The sequence below is a fragment of the Chiloscyllium plagiosum genome, unplaced genomic scaffold (assembly GCF_037043375.1).
Source record: "Chiloscyllium plagiosum isolate Xiang-an unplaced genomic scaffold, Cpla_swu_hap1 HiC_scaffold_6, whole genome shotgun sequence".
Taxonomy (NCBI): Eukaryota; Metazoa; Chordata; class Chondrichthyes; order Orectolobiformes; family Hemiscylliidae; genus Chiloscyllium; species Chiloscyllium plagiosum.
In genome coordinates, this window is record NW_028270144.1 from 49223563 (window position 1) to 49247129 (window position 23567).

Here is a 23567-nt window from a genome sequence, read left to right on the forward strand (position 1 = left end):
TTTCATGTTCATTGTTTCTAAACCCCTACCTACTTAAACTAATTGGCCTGTAGTTATTAAGAATATCAAGTCCCCTTTCTTAAACATTTAACGTCACATCTGTGATTTTACAACTGTTCAAGCCTCTGACAGCTATACTCCTTACTAGCGTTCACTGCACCATCACCTGTACTATCTCCACTTCCACTGATATTTTCTCAAATTCCTCTCCATACATGTCTCACCCTCTTGGTTCCCAAATGGAACTGACTCCACTTCATGTTACACACTTATTGTTTTACATAGCAATAGATTTTAGGATTTACTTTTACATTATTGCCATCATATTCTCATTGTATCTCTTTTATAGAACTGTCCAGCACAGCCCACGTTGAAATTCTCATGTTACCTCACTTTCCAATCTCACCCTATTGTACTTGAGCTATTCTTGTTTGAATATTTCATCTTATATGTATAACATTTTCATTATAACGTCTTTCTCCCTTGTCATCCAAGAATCCCTGTTCTTGGTTCCCTTGCATCTTGTCCACTGTTGGAATGGTCTGAGCCAAGGTCTGAAACATTTTTTCTTTAAAGATCACCCATTGTTTCACAGTGCTTCTTTGTGTTAGTCTTTAGTTCCACTTTAACGTGGTTAGATCATTTCTCATCCCAATTAAAATTAGTGAATCTGTTTGACTTGTCTTCTACCTCCCTATGTTCCCTATCCCAATGGAGGATCTGTGCAAATCCGCTCCTGCTGAAATAGGTGGAATAAGGGATGGCTCAAGATGATGATTGTAAGATGTGCTTTAGTTGCCAGTCAGGTGAATGAGGTGTGTATTTTAGGGCAGACATTGCAAGCTCAGATTTTCACTGTGATGGATAGCATCTCTCCACCATAGCAAAAATGCTGGAAAATGTTAGAAATCAAAGTCCTGCTCATGAACCTGGCATTTCTGATTTTCATGAGCGTGGCTTTGGAGGGTTAGTCCATAGCCTGCCTGTGTGGAGCTCATGGAGGCAACTGGCCATTTTAATGATCAGCTGCCTCTACTGAAACAGGATTTTGGCATATCTGGAGTGTGGAGATTAAACCAGCTGAGGGCAAGTGTTCTCAGCAGTTGGTGGGATTTAAAGTCTATTAATAAATGGAGAATATAAAGCTATCTCTGTGATGGTGACATCATTGATTGTTGTAAATACTTATTTGGTCCACTAACATCCTTTAGGCAAGGAAATCTGCTGTCCTTATCCAGTTTGACTGACATATGACATAACAATGTCGTTGACTATTAACTGCCCTCTGAAATATTTGTAGTAGCGCTCAGATTGACAGCAACAAGGAATCAGTAACAAATGCTGGCCATGCCAGTGACACCCACATCCCATAAAAGAACCTTTAAAAATTCTTTTTTTAAGATAACCAGGGCAGAACTTTGAAGAGGTAAGGTACACCTTTGCATCTGATCCTAGGCACCTTTGGAAGAGGTAAGCTGCCTTTGTTGGTTATCATGCATCCTTTGGGATTATGAAAATTTGGCATTCTTGTGCAAAAAAACCCACTTTTTAAATTCATTCATGGAATGTTGGTGTCATTGGCTCGGCCAGCATTTATTGCCCATCCCGAAATGCTGTAGAGATGGTGTTGGTGAACTGTAGTGAAAGAGGTCTAGGTACACCTACAGTGCTGTGAGAGAGATAGTTTCAGCATTTTAACTCAGTGACAGTAAAGGAACAGTGATACAGTTCCAAGACAGTGCATCTTCTAGATGGTCGCACAGTGCCCTCTCTATGCATCACTGGTAAAGAAGTTAATGTTGAAAGTTGGATGGATGAGGTCATGTGGATTGCCTTGTCTGGATAGTGTTAAGCTTCTTGACTGTTGTTAGAATGACACCCATCCAGGCATGTGGGGAATATTCCATCACATCCCTGACTTGCGACATGTAGTGATGGACAAACGTTAGGAAGATGAGTTACTTACTGCAGGGTTCTTGACCTCTTACCTCTTGTAGTCACAGCATTTATATCACTAGTTCAATTCAGTTTCTGGTCCATGGTAACTGCCAGACTGTTGATAGGGGCGACATGGTGGCCCAGTGGTTAGTACTGCTGCCTCACAGCACCTCAGGCGACTGTCTGTGTGGAGTTTGCATATTCTCCTTGTGTCTGTGTGGGTTTCTTCCAGTTTCCTCTCACAATCCAAAGATGTGCAGGTCAGGTGAATTGGACAAGCTAAATTGCCCATAGTGCTAGGTGCATTAGTCAGGGGTAAATGTAGGGTAGGGGAATGAGTCTGGGTGGGCTACTCTTCGGAGGGTTGGTATGGACTTGTTGGACTGAAGGGCCTGTTTCCATATTGTAGGAAATCTAATCTAATCTAATCTAGTGGGACATAATAATGCCGTTTAACGTCAAAAGGTGATGGTTAGATTCTTTCATTTGAGGTAGTCATTACCGGCACCTGTTTATCACAATGTTACTTGCCACTAATTAGCCCAAACGTGGATGTTGTCTAGGCCTTGCTTTATACAGACAGGAACTGCTTCAGTAACTGAGGTGTTGTGAATAGTACTGAACATCATGCAATCATTACCGAAAATCCTCTTTTCTGACCTTATCTTGGAGAGATGGTCATTGATAAAGCAGCTACAGATGGTTGGACCTAGGGCACGACAGTAAGGATTTCTTACAGAGATGGGTTGGAGCTGAGATGATTGATTTCCAGTAACCACAACCATCTTCCTTTTGTGGATTGTAATGAGGCCACAAACAGAATGGTGCTGATGCAAACCTAAGTTAAGTGTCAGTGAGTGATCAAAATAGAATAACTGTGCTGCATGACTGATGTCCCAAAATATAATTTTCACAGTGGTGTGTCCATTTTGATGGCCAGCTCTACTGCTTATAGAATGTTTTCATGAGAGATTAATTGAAAAGATTTGAAATGCTTTTGTATCAGTGAATGACTTTTTTTCAGCAGAGACATCATCGATAGAAAACTTTATTTTGTATCAGCATGGCTTCTGAGGTGGGTTTTGTGGGGGCAATATGAGTTGGATGGAGAGGGAAGGACAAAGTGAGGTTGTGGGTATAACTTTACACTGAGTTGGCATAAGTATTACTAAAAGCCATGGGGATTATTGTGGACATAAAGGTTATGAGTGGCCATAGTCAATGGGTAGATGGGCATTAGGTGGCGTACGGTTTGAGGGAATGTGAATGTGAATCTTGGGAATTAGGTAGCATGGGTTGGTATAGATGGGGTAGTGAGGTGAAGTGAGCAGGAGGATGTTTCAGATTTCAGTCAAAGTCAAGTTTGTAAGCTTTGTTCCCAAAACCTCATGCAGGCTTTCTGTCCAGCTTGTCTTGGGAGCAGGCAGCCTGCCCACTTTGCCTGACTCACAATCCAGTGTAGCCCTCCCATCTCCACTTCCTTTGGACCACAAAAAGGAACAATAGGTTTCCATTTTTAAAGATTGGGTTTGTGGAGCTGGGAATTCTCCCATCACCAGGCAAACGATGCAGGATTCGGAATTGGGGCCACAGTGTTTATTTTTAAGTTGTGTACTGTTATCCCCTGTTTAAACCACATTGTCATAACACAGTTTTTTAGTGCAGTTTTTAAGTTAGAAAAGTTTATCAAAAATGTTTACTCTCCATGGTCATTTTTAAAACAAACTGCTGTTTTCCTTATCAAACTTTCCTACCCAACAGTCTAGTTTACTACTTCCCTCCATCTCACACTCTAACACATCAATCTCTTCTCGACATTTGTCTCATCCCTCTCCTGCTACCTCCATCACTCAGTGCTTCCCTGTCTCGCTTGCTGTCTCCCCTTTTGCTGTCATATTTCCCCCCTTACTTGCCACATTCCTTCCTTCTCTTACATGCTGTTGCCTTCTCTTGCTATCATGCTCCCCACCTTTACTCATCACAACCCTCTTGCTCCCTCTTTTACATGCTGCTGCCTTCTCTTGAACACTCATTGTTTTCTGCTTGTCGTCTTACTGATCCTATCCCAAACTCCTACTTTGAGAGGGTTGTAGAGAAGGAGGGGAGAGTACCGAAGTGAGAGAGGTTTTTCTGAAATATTTTATGTTTTAACTTTCGCTGATTAGCTGAGATTCGGTTCACGAATATTTTGTTTTAAATCTTCCTTACTTGGGAATGGTATAAATTTAAATAATAGAAAATTTGACTTTCCTGAACATTTCTGTGTTTACTTGAGCTGAAATTTTCTCCGAAAGCAAATGTAACTTCTTTTCTTACTGTTTCCAATAACTCTCTATGAATGTATTAATTTTTGTGAAAATATAAAATATTATCTGGCTCTTATTTTATAGTGAGTTTGTGGCAGAAGAAGATGATGAAAAGTTCTGGCAATTTATTGACACCGTGAAGGAAATAACCTACATTCAGGGAGGTAAGATCATCTTATATATCTCACGGTGAAAATCTGCTAAAACATTGGTCAGGAAGGAAAGTGTGATGTTGCAAATGTGATGACAGTATAAAGGGAATTTAAACATGGAGCTCTAAAGAATAGAAGTACAGGAAATATTTTAAGTCTTATATTTATGCAGTGTATGTAGAATCATAAATCATTATGCAGCAGAAGAAGTCCGTTTTGTCCATATTGTCTGAGAATTTTGATTTAGTACCAAACTCCTCCGTTTTCCCTTTAGCCATACACACTTTCTACTTGAATAATCATCTAATACCCTCACAAATGTTTCATTGAACATGCCTTCACCACTCTTCAAGAATGGATTCCAAGTGCTATCTATTCACTGTGTGAAAAAAGTCTCTTCTTACTTCTCAATTTCTTCTTTTGCAAAACACTTCAGAACTATGCTCTCTGGTTCTCAATCCTTTTATGAACAGGAACAGTTTCTCCCTGTCTAGTCTGTCCAGACTCTTCATGAGCTTAATGACTTTTATCAAATTTCCTCTTAACTTTCTTCTCTCCAAAGACAACAAATCCAATTTCTCCAAATATCATGTACATTCAGTTCATTCTCCGGGATGTTTACCGTACTTATATGGAGAAAGTCAGGTGAATCTAAAAACAGATTGATGCCTTTACAGTATATAAGTAGGCATTTGGTGAGATTGGTAGATAGGTGCTTACTGTAATTGGAGGAGAAAGTGAGGACTGCAGATGCTGGAGATCAGAGCTGAAAATGTGTTGCTGGAAAAGCGCAGCAGGTCAGGAGCATCCAAGGAACAGGAGAATCGACGTTTCGGGCATAAGCCCTTCTTCAGAAGAAGGGCTTATGCCCGAAACATCGATTCTCCTGTTCCTTGAATGCTGCCTGACCTGCTGTGCTTTTCCAGTAACACATTTTCAGCTTACTGTAATTGTAAAGGCATGGTGAACAAATTAGCATGATGATAATTGAGTTTTGGATATTTGAATCAGTTGTATTTAAAGATGGAAGCTATATGAAGCCATGCCTCCTCTGTGATCTGCTTTAGATCATCCTAACATTTGGAATACTCTGTTCAATTCTTGTCTCCCTGCTATAGGAAAGATGTTGTGAAACTTGAAAGGCTTCAGAAAAGATTTACATGGATGTTGCCGGGATTGAGGGTTTGGAGAGGCTGAATAGGCTGGGGCTACTTTCCCTGGAGCATCGGAGGCTGAGGGGTGACCTTATAAAGGTTTATAAAATCATGAGGGGCTTGGATGGGGTGAACAACTAAGGTCTTCTTCCCAGGGTAGGGGAGTTCAGACTAGAAGGCATAGGTTTAGGGTGAGAAGGGAAAGATTTAAAAGGGACCTAATGGACAAGTTTTCATGCAGAAGGTAGTGCATGTATGGAATGAGCTGCCAGAGGAAGTGATAGAGGCTGGTACAATTACAACATTTAAAAGGCATTTGGATGGGTACATGAATAGGAAGGATTTAGAGGGATATGAGGCAAATGTTGGCAATGGGACTAGATTTATTTAGGATATCTGGTCGGCATGGACAAGTTGTTCATCTCTATGACTCTGTGACTCTAAGTGACAGTGAGAGCTTTGTGTTGTGAGGAGCTCAGAGCTTTATCTTCCATTCCATGTAATCTGCTCAGCTGCACATCATGGTCAGCGGATAAGGAATATAGTGTAGTGATTGATCTTGTTTATGTTTTTATCCTTCTCCCTGACCAGCCTGTCCAGATTGTCCAACAATGTATTGATATATTTAATTTCCTGTGACAGCGAATTTTGATTTATCTCAACAATTTAAAAGTTATTAAAAGTATAAGAAAAATATAGAAAAGCAAATAATTGATTGTTATTAAAGCATCAATAAACTAATTTGCTTTTTGATCACCATTGCTTGTGTTTACCTTTGAAAATGTTTCCAATGTTATTTTCAGGTAAGCTACTTGTCATGTGTAATAATGGATATTTTTAGATTAGATTAGATTGCCTACAGTGTGGAAACAGGCCCTTCGGCCCACCCAGTCCACACCGACCCTCCGAAGACTAATCCACCTGGACCCATTTCTCTCTGACTAATGCACCTAGCACTATGGGCAATTTAGCATGACCAATTCACCTGACCTGCACATATTTGTGTGTGTGGAAGGAAAATGGAGCCCCCGGAGAAAACCCACACAGACCCGGGGAGAATGTGCAAACTCCACGTAGACACTCGCTCGAGGCTGGAATCGAACCTGGGACCCTAGTACTGTGAGGCAGCAGTGCTAACCAATGAGCCACTGTGCCGCTGCATATGAAATGATTTAATGTCATATTGATATTTACTTTCTTGTTAGCCGCATTTGAAAGATAGATAACGTTGACAGTGACTGGACGCGCACACGCGCACACACACACATGCAACCTCTCCAACTGCCTTCAAGAAGGGATGAAAATCACACTGTGGCAATTATCAAGGTTTGTTCCTCTTGTCTGAGTGCAGCTTTAAACCTTCCAGAGGAAGCTCAAACATGGTCTCTGTTGTCAGACAAACCCAAGAAAAATGTTAAGAACAACACCAGAAACTTATCATTGCATTCATCTGTCTGACTAACACATTTGATTCCATAAATCATGAGGCTTTATAGACTGTTCACTGGAGTTTTTGATGCCCAAAAAACTTTGTAACAATCCTCCAACAGCTTTATGATGATAGGACAGCAATTGTCTTGAGGGAGAGATCTGACAAAAAAAGCTTCAAAATCAGACTGGTGTCAACCAAGTCTCTGTGATAGACAACTTACAGGATCTAGATTAGAGTGGTGCGAGAAAAAGCACAGCAGGTCAGGGAGCATCCGAGGAGCAGGAAAATCGACGTTTCGGGCAAAAGCCCTTCATCAGGAATAGAGGCAGGGTGCCTGCAGAGTGGAGAGATAAATGAGAGGGGGGTGGGGGTGGGGAGAAAGTCGCATAGAGTACAATAGGTGAATGGGGGTGGGGATGGAGGTGATAGGTCAGAGAGGAGGATGGAGTGGATAGGTGAATTGGATGAAGGTGATAGGTCAGAGAGGAGGGTGGAGTGGATAGGTGGAATCCACTTATCCACTCCATCTTCCCCTCTGACCTATCACCTTCATCCCCACCCCCATTCACCTATTGTACTCTTTGCTACCTTCCCCCACCCTCCTCTCTGACCTATCACCTTCATCCCCACCCCCATTCACTTATTGTACTCTATGCTACTTTCTCCCCACCCCCACCCCCCTCTCATTTATCTCTCCACTCTGCAGGCACCCTGCCTCTGTTCCTGATGAAGGGCTTTTGCCCGAAACGTCGATTTTCCTGCTCCTCGGATGCTCCCTGACCTGCTGTGCTTTTCCAGCACCACTCTAATCTAGACCCCCATAAGTTGTCTATTTAAATTTAGCACCACTCTAATCTAGACTCTGATTTCCAGCAGCTGCAGTCCTTGTTTTTACCTGATAGACAACTTACTGTTTACTGTGAGAATTCTTTAAATTAGCAGCATTGGTCAGCTTGATGTCACTGCAGCTTGACAGTGGGACTACAGATAATGGCACAGTGGGGAAGTTAAGCTTCTCACCACAGAGAATTGTAGATCTCTCAGCACAACATCCTTTGAGGACAGTGGTAAGGGATCTCCTTTCACCTCTGAAACATTCTCTCAGACTTTACAACAGTGAATGAGAGATTCTGAGGAGCTGTAGGAATTTAGCATTGCAATAATAATGTTACTGGCAAAACTAACATGCTAATAAAATAATTGACCTTATTATTTCAGCTCTGTTATTAATATGATAATGTTATTTAATAGATTCTGAACGCAGTTATTATGACCTAATTCTGAAGAAAGCTGGTCAATTCTTGTCGGAACTGAAACTCAATCTTCTGAAGTTTGCCCTCTCGCTGAGAGCATATTCTCCAGCGGTTCAAATGTTTCAGCAGGTGCGTAGAGTAATCTTCATGCTATGTCGAAGCTGGGTGGAAGAAACTACAGCAAAAAATGTTTCTCTCTTAAAAGAAAAGGAAGACAGTTGAAGAGCCTTGACACTGAATTGCCTGCTCACTTTTTTATTTTCATTTCATTGACAAAAATATTTAAAATGGAAAGTTCTTTGAATCTATGTTAAAAGAAAGTGTTTTAACTAGATTTAGTTCAATGGTAGAATTGAAAAACTCTATATAGTAGTGAGTCCAGTGTTATTTGGGCACATCTCTGAATGAAACAAATTTGACCTTGTTTTTGGAAATATTTTTCTCTTTTACATTTTTGGATGCTTAGCGATAATTCAAATCATTTTAGATGTGTTTTTCTGAATATAAGCAGTCCCCTGGCAGGAACTAAATCCTACCATTCAATGATATAAATATAAAAAAATTGCTTTTGTTTGTTTTTACAAATACCTGAACTTCATTCATTAAATCTGCAAATGTCATAGATATCCTCATTTGTAAAGTGTGATAGATTTGCTCGAATCATGTCATTACATTGATTGGTTATACTAAGAATTTCATTGGAATGATGAATGACATTGCCCATTTTCCCTATTTTCAAATTTCATTTCTTCAGGTGCTATGTTTTAGGTGCCATTGCTCTCCAACTTCATGATTCTTGATGACAGCTAACATATTAATGTTATCAATCTTGTGCCATTCTGCTTCTTAAATTGTGGGTCTATTTCTTCCCTTGGCTCTCTCTTGCTCTGCTGCCTGCAATTTTACCTGTGGTCAGATAGCTTGTGTGGAAATAATATTGGCATCAGCATAGTTTAGATATGAGATGATATTTTTCTTCAACCAAATGTACAACCCTGGCTTAGTACCAGAAGAACTTGCGAGTCAGTATTTGCAACATTACTTAACAATCCAAGAGCAACAGAATGTGAACTTTTATAGAATGATTAACGTAATGACTCACATAATCAAACTCATTCCAACAATCATCACAAGGGCACAAAGCAGAATGAAATCAGAGACATGAGCAGAACAATATGGTTTACCTGAAGAAAGGGGAGCAAGAACTATTATGGAGAGAGCAGTAGATCCAATTATATGTAGTGGTGCTTTGTAGATTGCGTCAAGGCATCTGATTGAGACAAGAATGATGTTTGAACTGCTACAATACTTGGATGTAGAAGAAAAAAATGAAGACTATTTTAGAACTTATGGTGGGAACAAGCAGCAGTATTCAGAATAAAGTGTGAATTGATAGTTGTAAAAAGAGGTTCGTGACAAAATTGTTTTCCGTTTCTAAATTCTTTCTATCTTGAAAGTGAAATAATGTAAGATATCTATCAAAGTTACCAGCTGAGGGCGGCACGGTGGCTCAGTGGTTAGCACTGCTGCCTCACAGTGCCAGAGACCTGGGTTCGATTCCAGTCTTGGGTGACTGTGTGGAGTTTGCACATTCTCCTTGTGTCTGCGTGGGTTTCATCTGGGCGCTCCAGTTCCCTCCCACAATCCAAAGATGTGCAAGTTAGGTGAATTGGCCATGCTAAATTGCCCATAGTGTTCAGAGATGTGCAGGTTAGGTGCATTAGTCAGGGATAAATGTAGAGTGATAGGCTCAGAGAATGCGTCTAGGTGGATTTCTGGGAGGGTCGGTGTGGACTTGTTGGACTGAAAGGCCTGTTTCCACACTGTAGGAATACTAGTCTCACTGGGAGGTCACAGCAATTTTCATGACTGAACTGGAAATTACAGAGGAAACAAGTTTAGGAAGAACTGCGATATCTAGTTTTAGTGAAATTGTACGTGAGTGACAATTAATTTCTTACATTAAAAATATTGTGCTCTTCAAGGTGAGAGTTATATAGGGAAAAGGTGTATGATTTTTCAGATATTCGCATGGTTAGTTGAAGTTTTATACTTGTTTTTATTTGATTATCAAGTTGAGGATGATGTAGGTGCTTTCAATATCCAAGCTTTTTGTTAAACTGATACATGGTTGTTTCTATAGAATATAATTTTCTCTGTACTATACTCTGCCAGAATAGTTTATCTGTCTGGGATCCAATGTTCGAAATCATCCACCCCACACTGTTTGGATGTATTTTTAACTCACAGTTGTATCTGTGCTCTTTGATCTTCTATTGAAATGAGTTGGTGAGGGTTGATTGCTACATCTTATTTTAAACTGGTTTCCTACCCTTTGTTCAAATATCTTACATAATCAGAAGGGGTTCAAGTTTTACCCTGGAAATGTTATCTATCATTATTCATCTCTCAGAAATAGTGAGAGTTTGGGGCGGTAAACATGGATAAAAGAAATTCCCTCTTTAACCTGTGTATTTATTTGTAACATCTGGCCTAGACTGCAACTGATGAACCACCACCAAAAGGCTGCAGTAGTTTTGTAGCTGTCCATGGGGAGCACACCTGCAATACCAACGAAGTCAAGAAACTCCTCAAAAGAGCAGCTAATAGGTAGGAGGAGGTTTACAATGCTTCTCAGTGCATTTTAATTTAGAATAAAAAAGAAGATATTGTATAGAATTTAAATACAAAATTATCTCATTCGTGAGTTTTCCTATTGGTTAATGCTGCCCTTGTCGCTTATCTTCCTTTCAGAACAAGATGCCTCTAAAATTCCCCTATCTAGCTCTAAGTCTGCACCTTTTCTTTCAGTTTATCTCCTATGTCCCCTCATTAACCCTCTAAACTCTTGCCTCCTTTCCCACTAAACCAGTGACTGCACAACACCCTGTCCTGGTACTTATGTTTATTGATATTGTTGATAGTTCTCACACACTATCCCTGTCCACTTGTAAATGTGCGATGATTACTCCTGTCTTTATAACTCTAACTCATGACCTCGCCATTTCATCAAACTGATTTGAGAAATATTCTGTCCTGCTCAGAGAGATGGCAAACTTGGAGGTAGGAGGTGCACTTTGTTAGATGTATTCAAATCTTGTTTTCCACTGGAATTAGTTAGGGCCTGGGGATTCGGAGGGAGTGGGCTGGGAATTATGGAAAGGCCCACTGGGTCATCTTCCTGCCTGCTGCCAATTGAGATCCTTAACTGTCCAATTGAGGACCAGCCTTATCCTGCCAACTTAGGCTTGGCCTGTTGACATGCGGAATTGTTGGTGGTGAGTGTCCTTTATCAAAGGCAATTAGTGTCTGATTGAGAAACTGGACAAAGGGTAACGGTGAACCTGTAAAAGCTACCACCCTGCCCTTTCTTCCACCATCCCAATGCCCCCAACCACCAACACTCTCCCTCATTAAAAAACCTGCCCTGCACCATCCCCAACATTTGTCTTTTTCCTTGGTCCTTTGTGGCTTTGTTGTCCACTGACAATGGTGGGGGTGCTCTTCTACCAGCAGCAGCAGTACCTTTGACATGGCACTGCTAAGCTCAGGAGTGTTTTTTCCATTTGTGGTACGTGGGTATCACTGGTTAAATCAGCATATATTACCCATCCCTAACTACAGAAATGTGGTGATGAGCTATATTTTCAAACCACGCAGCGCCAGAGACCCGGGTTCAATTCCCGCCTCAGGCGACTGACTGTGTGGAGTTTGCACGTTCTCCCCGTGTCTGCGTGAGTTTCCTCCGGGTGCTCCAGTTTCCTCCCACAGTCCAAAGATGTGCAGGTCAGGTGAATTGGCCATGCTAAATTGCCTGTAGTGTTAGGTAAGGGGTAAATGTAGGGGTATGGGTGGGTTGTGCTTCAGCAGGGCGGTGTGGACTTGTTGGGCCGAAGGGCTTGTTTCCACACTGTAAGTAATCTAATCTAATCTAAATAAAGTTTAACTACTATGATCTTTGCCTCTGACTGGCAAGCATCGTTTCCTCAACAAGACATGTGAGCCCCTCCCACCCAATCCTATCAATTTGTAATTGCTATTGACATTTTAAAAGCTCTGGTAGAGATGGTTATAATCCTGCATTTAGTTGTTATGTAGCACAGATCTTGAGCATTGGTGGAAAAATAAACGTTTTCTGAAGCTTTTCGTCTTACAGTAATCAATTTTTGCCAGTACAAATTTAAGTGAAATCCAAACTTTTAGTGCATGAAAGGAGAGTGCTGATTGGTTAGTATATGGACACTTCTCTAGCAGTTGACTGTCTACCCTCATTAATTAGTGTATTGTCCATTGGTATTCTCTACCAATCAATATCTGTTTGTCAACCAATTAGCACTCCCCTTCTTATGAAGTATAAATGTTGGTTTTCCTCTTGAATTGGTATTCTTGAGAATTGTCCTGACGCAAGTAAAACAGAAAGCTTCAACAAAATGTCTTTTTTCATAAATCAATATTTAGATTGCAAATATATGCAAAAATTTGCACAACATCGTGGGCCGAAGGTCCTGTTCTGTGCTGTACATTTCTGTGTTCTATGTTCTAACAGTTGGATGTTAAATTCTGTAAGATGAAATCCATTTAATCGCATTTGTTATATTGCATCAGAGAGAATTGTTAAAGCAAGTGAATTGTGATTCTAAAATAAATAGAATTTTGACCTAATTTCTGCTAACAGGCCCAAGCCATACTTGTTTAAAGGGGACCATATATTTCCAACCAAGAATTCTGAAGCTCCGGTTGCAATTTTGTATGCTGAAATTGGAACTAAAGAATTTTCAAAATTCCACAAGGTTCTGTCCGAGAAAGCCAGCAAAGGAGCACTTATTTATGTTTTGCGGCATTATGTCCAGGTATGTCTAAATGCTTGGTTTGTATGGTTGCTGTATATATGAAATAATGTTGTCCTGATTGGCATGATAGTCTCTGCTATAGTTTCACAAGTGACACTTTTATTTCTCCATACTCTTTAAAACTGTGCAGATTTAAACATTCTCTCTTTACCAGGAAGGCAATAAGTATATAGGTTGATCTGGCAAATGTAGCTGATCTGGGTCAGATTTGTGCCGCTGATCTAGATCCAGGACACTGCTGAAACATCTATTTTAAAATATTTAAAAGTATGACGCAAGCTATGGTAGACCATGAGAGAAGAATTAATAGCAGAGCACTTGGGAAATACTGACAGAATTACAAAGAACAAAGAAAATTTACAGCCCAGGAACTGGCCCTCCAAGCCTGAGCCGATCCAAATCCACTGTCTAAACCTGTCGCCCAATTCCTAAGCATCTGTATCCCCCTGCTCTTCACCTACTTATGTATCTGTCCAGACCCATCTTAAATGAATCCACTGTGCCTGCCTCTACTACCTCTGCTGACAACACATTCCAGGCACCTACCACCCTCTGTGTAAAGTACTTGCCACGTTAAACTTTTCATCTCTCACCTTGAAAGCGTGACCTCTCGTTATTGAATCCTTCACCCTTGGAAAAAGCTTATCTCTACCTAACCTGTCTATACGCTTCATGATTTGTAGACCTCCATCAGGTCCCCCTCAGTCTTGTTTTTTCTAATGAAAACAATCCTAACCTACTCAACTTCTCTTCATAGCTAGCACCTTCCATACCAGGCAACATCTTCGTAAACCTTCTCTGCACCCTGTCCAAAGTGTTCACATCCTTTTGGTAATGTGGCAATCAGAACTGTACACAGTATTCTAAATGCGGCCGAACCAATGTCTTGTACAATTTTAACATGACCTGCCAACTCATACTCAATACCTCATCCGATGAAGGCGAGCATATCATATACCTTCTTGACCAATCTATCCACCTGATCAGCCACCTTCAGGTTACAATGGACCTGAACTCCCAGATCTCTCTGTTCATCAACTTTTCCCAAGGCTCTTTCATTTACTATGTAATTCACTCTAGAATTAGACTTCCTAAAATGCATCACCTCACATTTGCCTGGATTTAACTCAATCTGCCACTTCTCCATCCAACTCTCCAGTCTATCTATGTTCTCCTGTATTCTTTGACAGTCTCCTATGCTTTCTGCTACTCCTCCAATCTTCGTGTTATCTGCAAATTTGCTGATCATACCAACAATGCCCTCTTCCAGATCATTTATGTATATCAGAAACAACAGTGGCCCCAGCACTGATCCCTGTGGAACACCACTGGTCACCTTTCTCCATTTCGAGAAACTCCCTTCAACTACTACTCTCTGTCTCCTGTTGCTCAACCAGTTCTTTATCCACCTAACTAGAACACCCTGAACACCATGTGACTTCACTTTCTCCATTAGTTTACCATGGGGAACCTTAAGAAACACCTTACTAAAGTCCATGTATATGACATCTACAGCCCTTCCTTCATCTATCAACTTGGTCACTTCATCAAAGAACTCTATTAAGTTGGTAAGGCATGATCTCCTCTGCACAACATGTTGCCTATCACTGATAAGCCCATTCTTTTCCAAATATAAAAAGATTTTATCCTTCTCCAGCAACTTTGCCACCACTGACGTCAGTCTCAGTGGTCTGTAGTTACCCGGAATATTTTACTACTGCTCTTGTACAGGGGACAACATGAGCAACCCTCCAGTCCACCGGCACCTCACTTGTGTTAAGGATGCTACAAAGATATCTGTCAGGGCCCCAGCTATTTCCCCTCTCGCCTCCCTCAGCAACCTGGGATAGATCCCATCCGGTCCTGGGGAGTTGTCCACCTTATTAACCTCGAGCCTACCCAACACATCTTCCCTATTTATGTCAATGTGATCCAGAGTAATCAAACTTCTATCTCTAAACTCAACATTCATCATGTTCCTTTCCTCAGTGAAGACTGACGCAAAGTAATTGTTCAGAATCACACCCATTTTCTCAGGTTCAATACACAGCCTTCCTTTCTTATCCTTTAGTGGACCAATTCTTTCTCTAACTACTCGCTTGCTTCTTATGTAAGAATAAATAACTTTGGGATTCTCCTTAATTCTGCTCGCTAAAGCTATTTCATGACCCCTTTTAGCCTGCTTGATTCCTTGTTTAAGACTGATCCTACTCCCTTAATATTTCTCCAGGGCCCGTTCTGTTCTTAGCTGCCTGGACCTTATGTATGCTTCCCTTTTCCTCTTGGCTAGCCGTACGATTTCTTCTGTCATCCACGGTTCATGAATCTTGCCTTTCCTATCCTTTGCTTTCAATGGGACATGCCTATCCTGCACTATCTTTAACCTATCTTTGAAAGCCTCCCACATATCAAATGTGAACTTCCCTTCAAATAGCTGTGTCCTATCCACATTTCCCAGCTCCTGCCTAGTTTTGATATAATTGGCCTTGGCCCAGTTTAGTACTTTTCCCTTAGGACCGCTCTCATCTTTGTCTACGAGTATTCTAAGACTTACAGAATTGTGCTCACTGTTCCCAAAGAAATCCCCCACTGCAACTTCTACCACTTGGCCTGGCTCATTCCCCAGTATCCCTTCCCTCATCGGATTATTGACATACTGCTCTAGGAAACTCTTCTGGACGCTTCTTACAAATTCTGCTCCATCCAGACCTCTGACACTAAGTGTATCCCAGTCAGTGTTGGGAAAATTAAAATCTCCCATCACCATTACCCTATTGCCTCTACATCTTTCCATAATCTGTTTACCTATTTGTTTTTCTACCTCATGCTCACTGTTGGGAGGCCTGTAATACAGCCCCAACAGTGTGACTGCACCCTTCTTATTTCTCAGCTTCACCCATAATGCCTCACTACTGAAGACCTCCATAGTGTCCTCCTTTAGCACAGTCGTGATGTCATCCCTAACCAGCAATGCAATTCCTCCCCCCTTTTACTTCCCTCCTGGTCCTGTCTGAAGCGTCTATATGCTGGAACATATAGTTGCCCTTCCTTCAACCAAGTCTCTGTGATTGCAATAATGTCATACTCCCAGGCACCAATCCAAGCCCTAAGTTCATCTGCCTTACCACTATACTCCTTGCATTAAAGTATTTGCACTTTAGGCCACCAGTTCTTTTGCGTTCATCTGCTGTCTGCCTACTTTTCCTCTTATTACTGCTAAGTTCATGATCCTTACAGTCCCCAGTTTCCACCTTGCTGTCTACTTGTCTTCTCTTCTGGTTCCCAGCCCCCTGCCACATTAGTTTAAAACCTCCCCAACAACATTGGACAGAGTCAGCATTGATTTACAAAAGGGAAGTCATGCTTGACACCCACTGAAATTTTGAGGATGTTACTCGGAGAGTTGATAAAGGGGCGCCATGGGATGTGATTTACTTGGACTTTAAGAAAGCATTCGATAAGGATCCACATAAGAGATTATCAGGTAAAATTAAAGTGCATGGAATTGAGGATAGTATACTGACACAGACAGAGAACTGGTTGGCAGACAGGAAACATAAGCCTTTTTTCAAGTAGCAGTCAGTGATGAGTGGATATGGCAGGGATATGTGCTAAGACCCAGCTATTCACTATATTTATATTCATGATTTAAATGACCGACCTAAATGTAATATCTCAAAGATTACATGTGACGCAAAGCTTGGTGGGAGAGCGAACAATGAAGTGGATGCAGAGATGTTTCAGTGTAATTTGTACAAGTTGAGTGAGTGGGCAAATACATGGCAGTTGAAATATAATGTGGATGCATGTATCACTTTGATAGCAAAAACAGGAAGACAGATTATCATCTGAATGGTGATGGATTGGAAAAGGGGGAGATGTGCAACAAGACCTGGGTGTTCTTTTATACCAGTCACTGAAAATGAAGAAGCAAGTTTAGTAGGCGGTGAAAAAGGCAATTGGTATGTTGGCTTTCGTAGTGAAAGGATTCAGGTATAGGAGCAGGGATGTTTTGCTGCAATTGTACAGGGCCTTGGTGAGACCATAACCAGATTATTGTGTACAAAGTTACAAATCGCACAAAACCAGGTTATAGTCCAACAGATTTAATTGTAAGCACTAGCTTTCAGAGCACCGCTCCTTCATCAGGTGGTTGTAGAAGCGGCGCTCCAAAAGCTAGTGCTTCTAATTAAACCTGTTGGATTATAATCTGGTGTTGTGTGATTTGGAACTTTGTACACCCCCGTCCAACACTGGCATCTCCAAATCATGACTCCTATCAACAGATTATTGTGTGCAGTTTTGGTCTAATCAAATAGATGATCTGGGTCAGGTTCTTCCTCCTGATCTAGATTCAGGACACTGCTTTTTATTTCGGAAAGAACATTCTGACCATGGCAAGAGAGCAACGAAGGCTTACCAGAACTATTGTGTCTATCCATTAAATTTACTACAACTCATGCAGTAGTGAATTACTCAGGTTCACAACCCATTGAGAAAAGTAATTTCTTCTCATTTGATTTAAACTTGTGATTTCTTATCCTAAACTATGATCTCTTGTTCTTGGTAACACCACATAAGGAAACACATTGTTTATATCTACTTTGTTGAATCCCTTTAGCATCTTATTTTCCTCCAATTAGATCTCTTCTCAATGTCTAAACTGTGCAATCTCTCTGCAAAGTGCAAACCCCTTATCTCACCTCAACCCCTAACAACTTCCACCAAATTGTCTTTTTTTTAAATGATGCAAAGATATAATAAATCCAGTGTGGTTTGTCTGCTGAATCACAGTCATAATTGTACTTATACTACAAGTCACCTAACCTGCACAAATATGCAGTGTAATACAAGTTCCTTTTATCTATTTATTAGATTCTTGAAATTGGAGATTTATCTTTAAGAAACTGCAGTTGCCCGATGTTATGTAAGGATCAGAGCTGAGTATTTCTTTATGTTAAAAGAAACCCTGATTCATGGGTTCAATTTTTTAAATTTCTGAGTAGAGGCAAAATACAGAGAAATGTATTAACTGTTGTTTCAAAGCAGGGAACAATACACCTGGCAGCTATTGAATCATTTATAGCTATTTTACTTCTGTCTTCAGTTGTAATTCAGTTCAATTTGGGAGTGGCACAGTGGCTCAGTGGTTGTCACTGTTACCTTGCAGCAGATGTATTTCCAGCCTTGGGCTACTGTCTTTGTGGAGTTTTTAAGTTTCCCTGTCTGTGTGGGTTTCTGCTAGACACTCTGGTTTCCTCCCAAACAGTCCAAAAGTTAGGTGGCTTGGCCATGTTAAATTGTCCATAGTGTCCAGGGATGTATAGGTAGGGTAGCTTTGCCATAGTAAATGTAGAGTTATGGGGATAGGTTAGGGCGGGGGTGAGACTGGGTCTGCTCTCAGTGTTGGTGCAGACTCAATGGGCTGAATGGCATCTTTCTGCACTGTAGTAGCACGGTGGCACAGTGGTTAGCTCTGCTGCCTCACAGCGCCTGAGACCCAGGTTCAATTCCCACCTCAGGCGACTGACTGTGTGGAGTTTGCATGTTCTCCCCGTGTCTGCGTGGGTTTCCTCCGGGTGCTCCGGTTTCCTCCCAAATTCCAAAGATGTGCAGGTCAGGTGAATTGGCCATGCTAAATTGCCCGTAGTGTAAGTTAAGGGGTAAAATGTAGGGGTATGGGTGGGTTGCACTTTGGCGGGTCGGTGTGGACTTATTGGGCCGAAGGGCCTGTTTCCATGCTGCAATCTAATCTAATCTAATCTAATCTAAACTCGTGATCCTACCTGTGAGGATGTAATCATTCCAGCCTTGGTGATGTAAATCTCAATGAGTGAATAAGTGTCTCCTGACCAGAGCTGATCCTAATACTCGAAGAATCTGAAATCCTCCATGCTGCCTCAAGTCACACATTGAACCCCTCTAGTTTCCTGTTTCCACAGCTGCTATTAATGGCATTGGATGCAATCCAAAATGTCCATCCCAAATGTTGTGTGTTGTTTACTTCAGGCCTTATCACATAGTCCATTTCAAACCTTTTACTTGCATTTGCCACAATTATCATGAACTGTATTTATCAAAATGGTAAAATGATTTGCAACATAGTTATGTGTTTCTCTGTCATTCACAGAAATATTGATTGGTAATTTAACTCTTTGTTTCCACCACATTTCTACCCAGTCACCCTACCAACCTACTCACTGATCCCTCAATCCTTCTGACACAAATATGAGTGTGATCAATAAGGGAATTGAGGGCTGTGGGGAAAATGCAGGAAAATGGATATGAGAATGTTGAATCAGCCATGATCCTATTGAATGATGGTGCATACTTGAGAGGCCGAATGGCTTACATGTACTAATTTTGAAATTAGTACACCATTTCATAATGAAAATGTTTGGTTTTCCAAGATATGTACCTGCTGGGCAGCAAAGGGAGCACCTCTTTGTCTTTGGATGGGTATGGTGGGTGCACTGCTCATTTTACACTCAAAGCTAAAATCTTCACACAGTTCAGTTTCTGGTCAATGGTAACTCCCAGGATGTTGATAATGGGGAATTCAGTAATTCTAACACCATTGAATGTTAAGAGGTGATTGTTAGATTGTCTCTTATTGGTGATGGTCATAGCCTGGTCTTTGTGTGGTACAAATGTTACTTGCTACTTGTTGGCCCAAACCTGGATATTGTTCAGATCTTGTTGCATTTGAACTTGGAATGCTGCAGTGTGTGAAAGTCACAAACAGTGTTGAACATTGAGCAATTATTGGCCAACATCCACACTTCTGATCTTATGAAGGAGGGAAGGTCATTGAAACAGCAGAAGATGGTTGGGCCTAGGACTGTACCCTGATGGACTCCTGCAGAGATGTCCTGGAGCTGAGGTGACTGACTTCCAACAACTACAACTATCTTCCTATATATCAGGTTTGATTCCAACCAGCGAAGAGTTTGCCCTCTGATACCCATTGTTCCCAATTTTGCACGGGCTCCTTGATGCCACACTCAGTCGAATGCAGTCTTGATGTCAAGGACTGTCACTCTCATCTCACCTCTGGAATTCAGCTCTTTTGTCCATGTTTGAGCCAAGGCTGTTTCATGGTCAGGAGCTAAATGGCTCTACTGAAACCCAAACTGGGCATCACTGAGCAGATTATTGCTTCTTGAAAGCACTATTGATGACACCTTCCATCACTTTGATGATTTAGATGGCTAGGCTGGATTTGTTCTGCTTTTTATGTTCAGGAGATACCTAGGCCATTTTCCACATTGTCAGGTAGCTATCAGTGTTGTGATTGCACTGGAAGAGCTTGGCTAGGGGAGCAACAAGTTCTGTAGTACAAGTTTTTTATACTATTGCCGGAATGTCGTAAGGGTCCATAGACTTTGCAGTATCCAGTGTCTCCAACTCTTTCTTTCTTTCCATTTTATCCTTCCTCAGATAACGACACGAAACTTCACGCAACATTCCAGGTATGGCCTTACAAATTCCCTGAGTAATTGCATCAAGAATTCTTGTTCCTGTACTTGAATCCTCTTGCTATGAAGGCCAATATACCATTTGCCTTCTTTACTGCCTGTTGCAATAGCATATTTACTTTCAGCGATTGGTGCATGACAACACCCAGGTCTGCCCCCTGTAAAAACGCCGTCCCATATTTGCAATTCCATCGCCTCCGCTGCATCTGCTCCCAGGAGGTCCAATTCCAATACCAAACAACGCAGCTGGCCTCCTTCTTAAAGACCGCAAATTCCCCTCAGACGTGGTTGACGATGCTCTCCACCGCACCTCCTACACTTCCCGCTCCTCCGCCCTTGAATCCCGCACCTCCAATCGCCACCAGGACAGAACCCCACTGGTCCTCACCTACCACCCCACCAAGCTCCAGATACACCGTATCATCATACGTCATTTCTGCCACCTCCAAACAGACCCCACCACCAAGGATATTTTTCCCTCCCCTCCCCTATCAGTGTTCCGGAAAGACCACTCCCTCCGCGACTCCCTCGTCAGGTCCACAGCCCCCACCAACCCAACCTCCACTCCCGGCACCTTCCCCTGCAACCGCAAGAAATGCAAAACTTGCGCCCACACCTCCCCCCTCATTTCCCTCCAAGGCCCCAAGGGATCCTTCCATATCCATCAGAAATTCACCTGCACCTCCACATACATCATTTACTGCATCCGCTGCACCCGATGTGGCCTCCTATACATTGGGGAGACAGGACGCCTATTTGCGGAACGTTTCAGAGAATACCTCTGGGACACCCGCACCAACCAATCCAACCGCCCCGTGGCTGAACACTTTAACTCCCCCTCCCACTCCGCCAAGGACATGCAGGTCCTTGGCCTCCTCCATCGCCAGACCATGGCAACACGACGCCTGGAGGAAGATCGCCTCATCTTCCACCTAGGAACCCTCCAACCACAAGGGATGAACTCCGATTTCTTCAGCTTCCTCATTTTCCCTCCCCCCACCTTATCTCAGTCTCAACCTTCAGACTCAGCACCGCCTTCTTGACCTGCAATCTTCTTCCCGTCCTCTCCGCCCCCACCCCCTCTCCGGCCTATCACCCTCACCTTAACCTCCTTCCACCTATCGCATTCCCAATGCCCCTCCCCCAAGTCCCTCCTCCCTATCTTTTATCTTAGCCTGCTTGGCACACCTTCCTCATTCCTGAAGAAGGGCTTATGTCCAAAACCTCGATTCTACTGCTCCTTGGATGCTGCCTGACCTGCTGCGCTTTTCCAGCAACACATTTTTCAACGCCCAGGTCTTGTTGAACATTCCCTCTTTCAATTTACAGTGATTTAAACAATAATCTGCCTTCTTATTTTTGTTATCAAAGTGGATAACCTTGCATTTATCCACATTTTACTGCATCTGCCATGCATCTACCCACTCATTCTGCTTCTCCGAATCACATTGCAACATCTCTGCATCTTCCTCACACCTCAGCTTTCCACCTAGCTTTGTGTCATCTGCAAAAGTTGAGATATTATATTTAATTCCCTCATCTAAATCATCAACGTATCTTGTAAATTACAGCGGTCCTAGTACCGATTCATGCACTATTCATTGTCTGCCAGTCAGAAAAATACCTATATATTCCTACTTTTTTTTTCCTGTCTGCTAATCAATTTACTATTCATCCCAATACATACCCTCACTTACAAGTGCTTTAATTTAACACATTAATCTCTTATGCGGGACTGTCAAAAGTCTCCTGAAAGTCCACATAAACCACATTTATTGGCTCTCCTGATCAACTCTATTAGTTATAGGTTCAAAATATTCCAGTAGATTTGTCAACTATGATTTCCATTAGTTAAATCCATGCTGACTGTGTCTGATTCTACTAAGTGCTCTGCAAAAAATACTTGATAATGGACCTTAGCATCTGCCCCACTGTCACTAGTCTATAGTTCTTTGTTTTCTCTCTACTTCCTTTTTTTTAAATAGTGGGGTTAGACTAGCTACCCTCTCATCTGTTAGAACTTTCTAGAGTTTAAATAATCTTGGAAAATAACCATCACTGCATGCACTATATCTAGGATTACTTCCTTAAGTATTCTGGGATGTAGTTTATCAGGCCCTGGGGATTTATCAGGCTTCAATCCCATTAATTTTTACAATGTCATTTCTCTACTGATACTGATTTCCTTCAGTTTATCCCTTTGATAAAACACTGCCCCTCCATCATTTGTAGAACGATATTTATGGAATTGGAAAAGAGGAATTAGGAGCAGGAATAGACAATTGAGCCCTTTTGGCCACTCTGCCATTTAACATGATCATGGCTGATTTCTCTCTCTTCCCTCCATTATAGCCATTTACTCTGCATGCTGTATCTGAAAGGCTAAGAGCATAGTGGAAGACACCACACACCTCTCACTGAAACTCTTCTCCCTCCTCCCATCTGCAGAAGATACCAGAGCATGAGGTCTCTCGCGGCCAGACTGTGCAATAGTTGTTTCCCCCAAGCCATCAGGCTACTTAACACAGTGTAATCGACTCTTTCCCATCTGGAATTCTTTTGTATTGCTGCTGGAAAAATGTCTATTATTCATCATTCTTCTGTTACACTGTAACTTGCCATCTGGTTGGAACAGCTTCTTTCTACTGCAGTACTGTGCCAGTTTCCCATAAACTGAAACGGAACACCCATGGGATCACCAATCTTGGGACTCATAGCAGAGGCAGTTATGCAAAGGTTAGAACAAACAGTCCTACCACAAATTCAACCCAAACTCTGGGTCAGATATGTCGATGACACGTTTGTAATCATTAAAAACATGGAAATAGAAAAAACACACCGGATCATCAACGCCACACTCACAGGAATCCGATTCACAAGAGAAGAAGAAAAGGATAGCCAACTCCCATTCCTAGACGTGATGGTACAGAAAACACCAAACGGAGAATTCACTACAAGAGTATACAGGAAAGCCACACACACAGACCAAGTCCTAAACTATGAA

The 23567-nt window shown here is 41.7% G+C and overlaps 1 protein-coding gene across 2 annotated transcripts in view; it reads left to right on the plus strand.

Annotated features, from left to right (window-relative positions):
* uggt2 (UDP-glucose glycoprotein glucosyltransferase 2) overlaps nucleotides 1-23567 on the plus strand; it is a 374691-nt gene that overhangs the window by 29952 nt on the left and 321172 nt on the right. For both annotated transcript variants that reach the window (XM_043691460.2, XM_043691456.2), the window contains exons 3-6: nucleotides 4329-4408; nucleotides 8234-8364; nucleotides 10733-10845; nucleotides 12911-13085. In XM_043691460.2, coding sequence (XP_043547395.2) covers nucleotides 4329-4408; nucleotides 8234-8364; nucleotides 10733-10845; nucleotides 12911-13085 — 499 coding nt within the window. The remainder of the gene's footprint in view (nucleotides 1-4328; nucleotides 4409-8233; nucleotides 8365-10732; nucleotides 10846-12910; nucleotides 13086-23567) is intronic.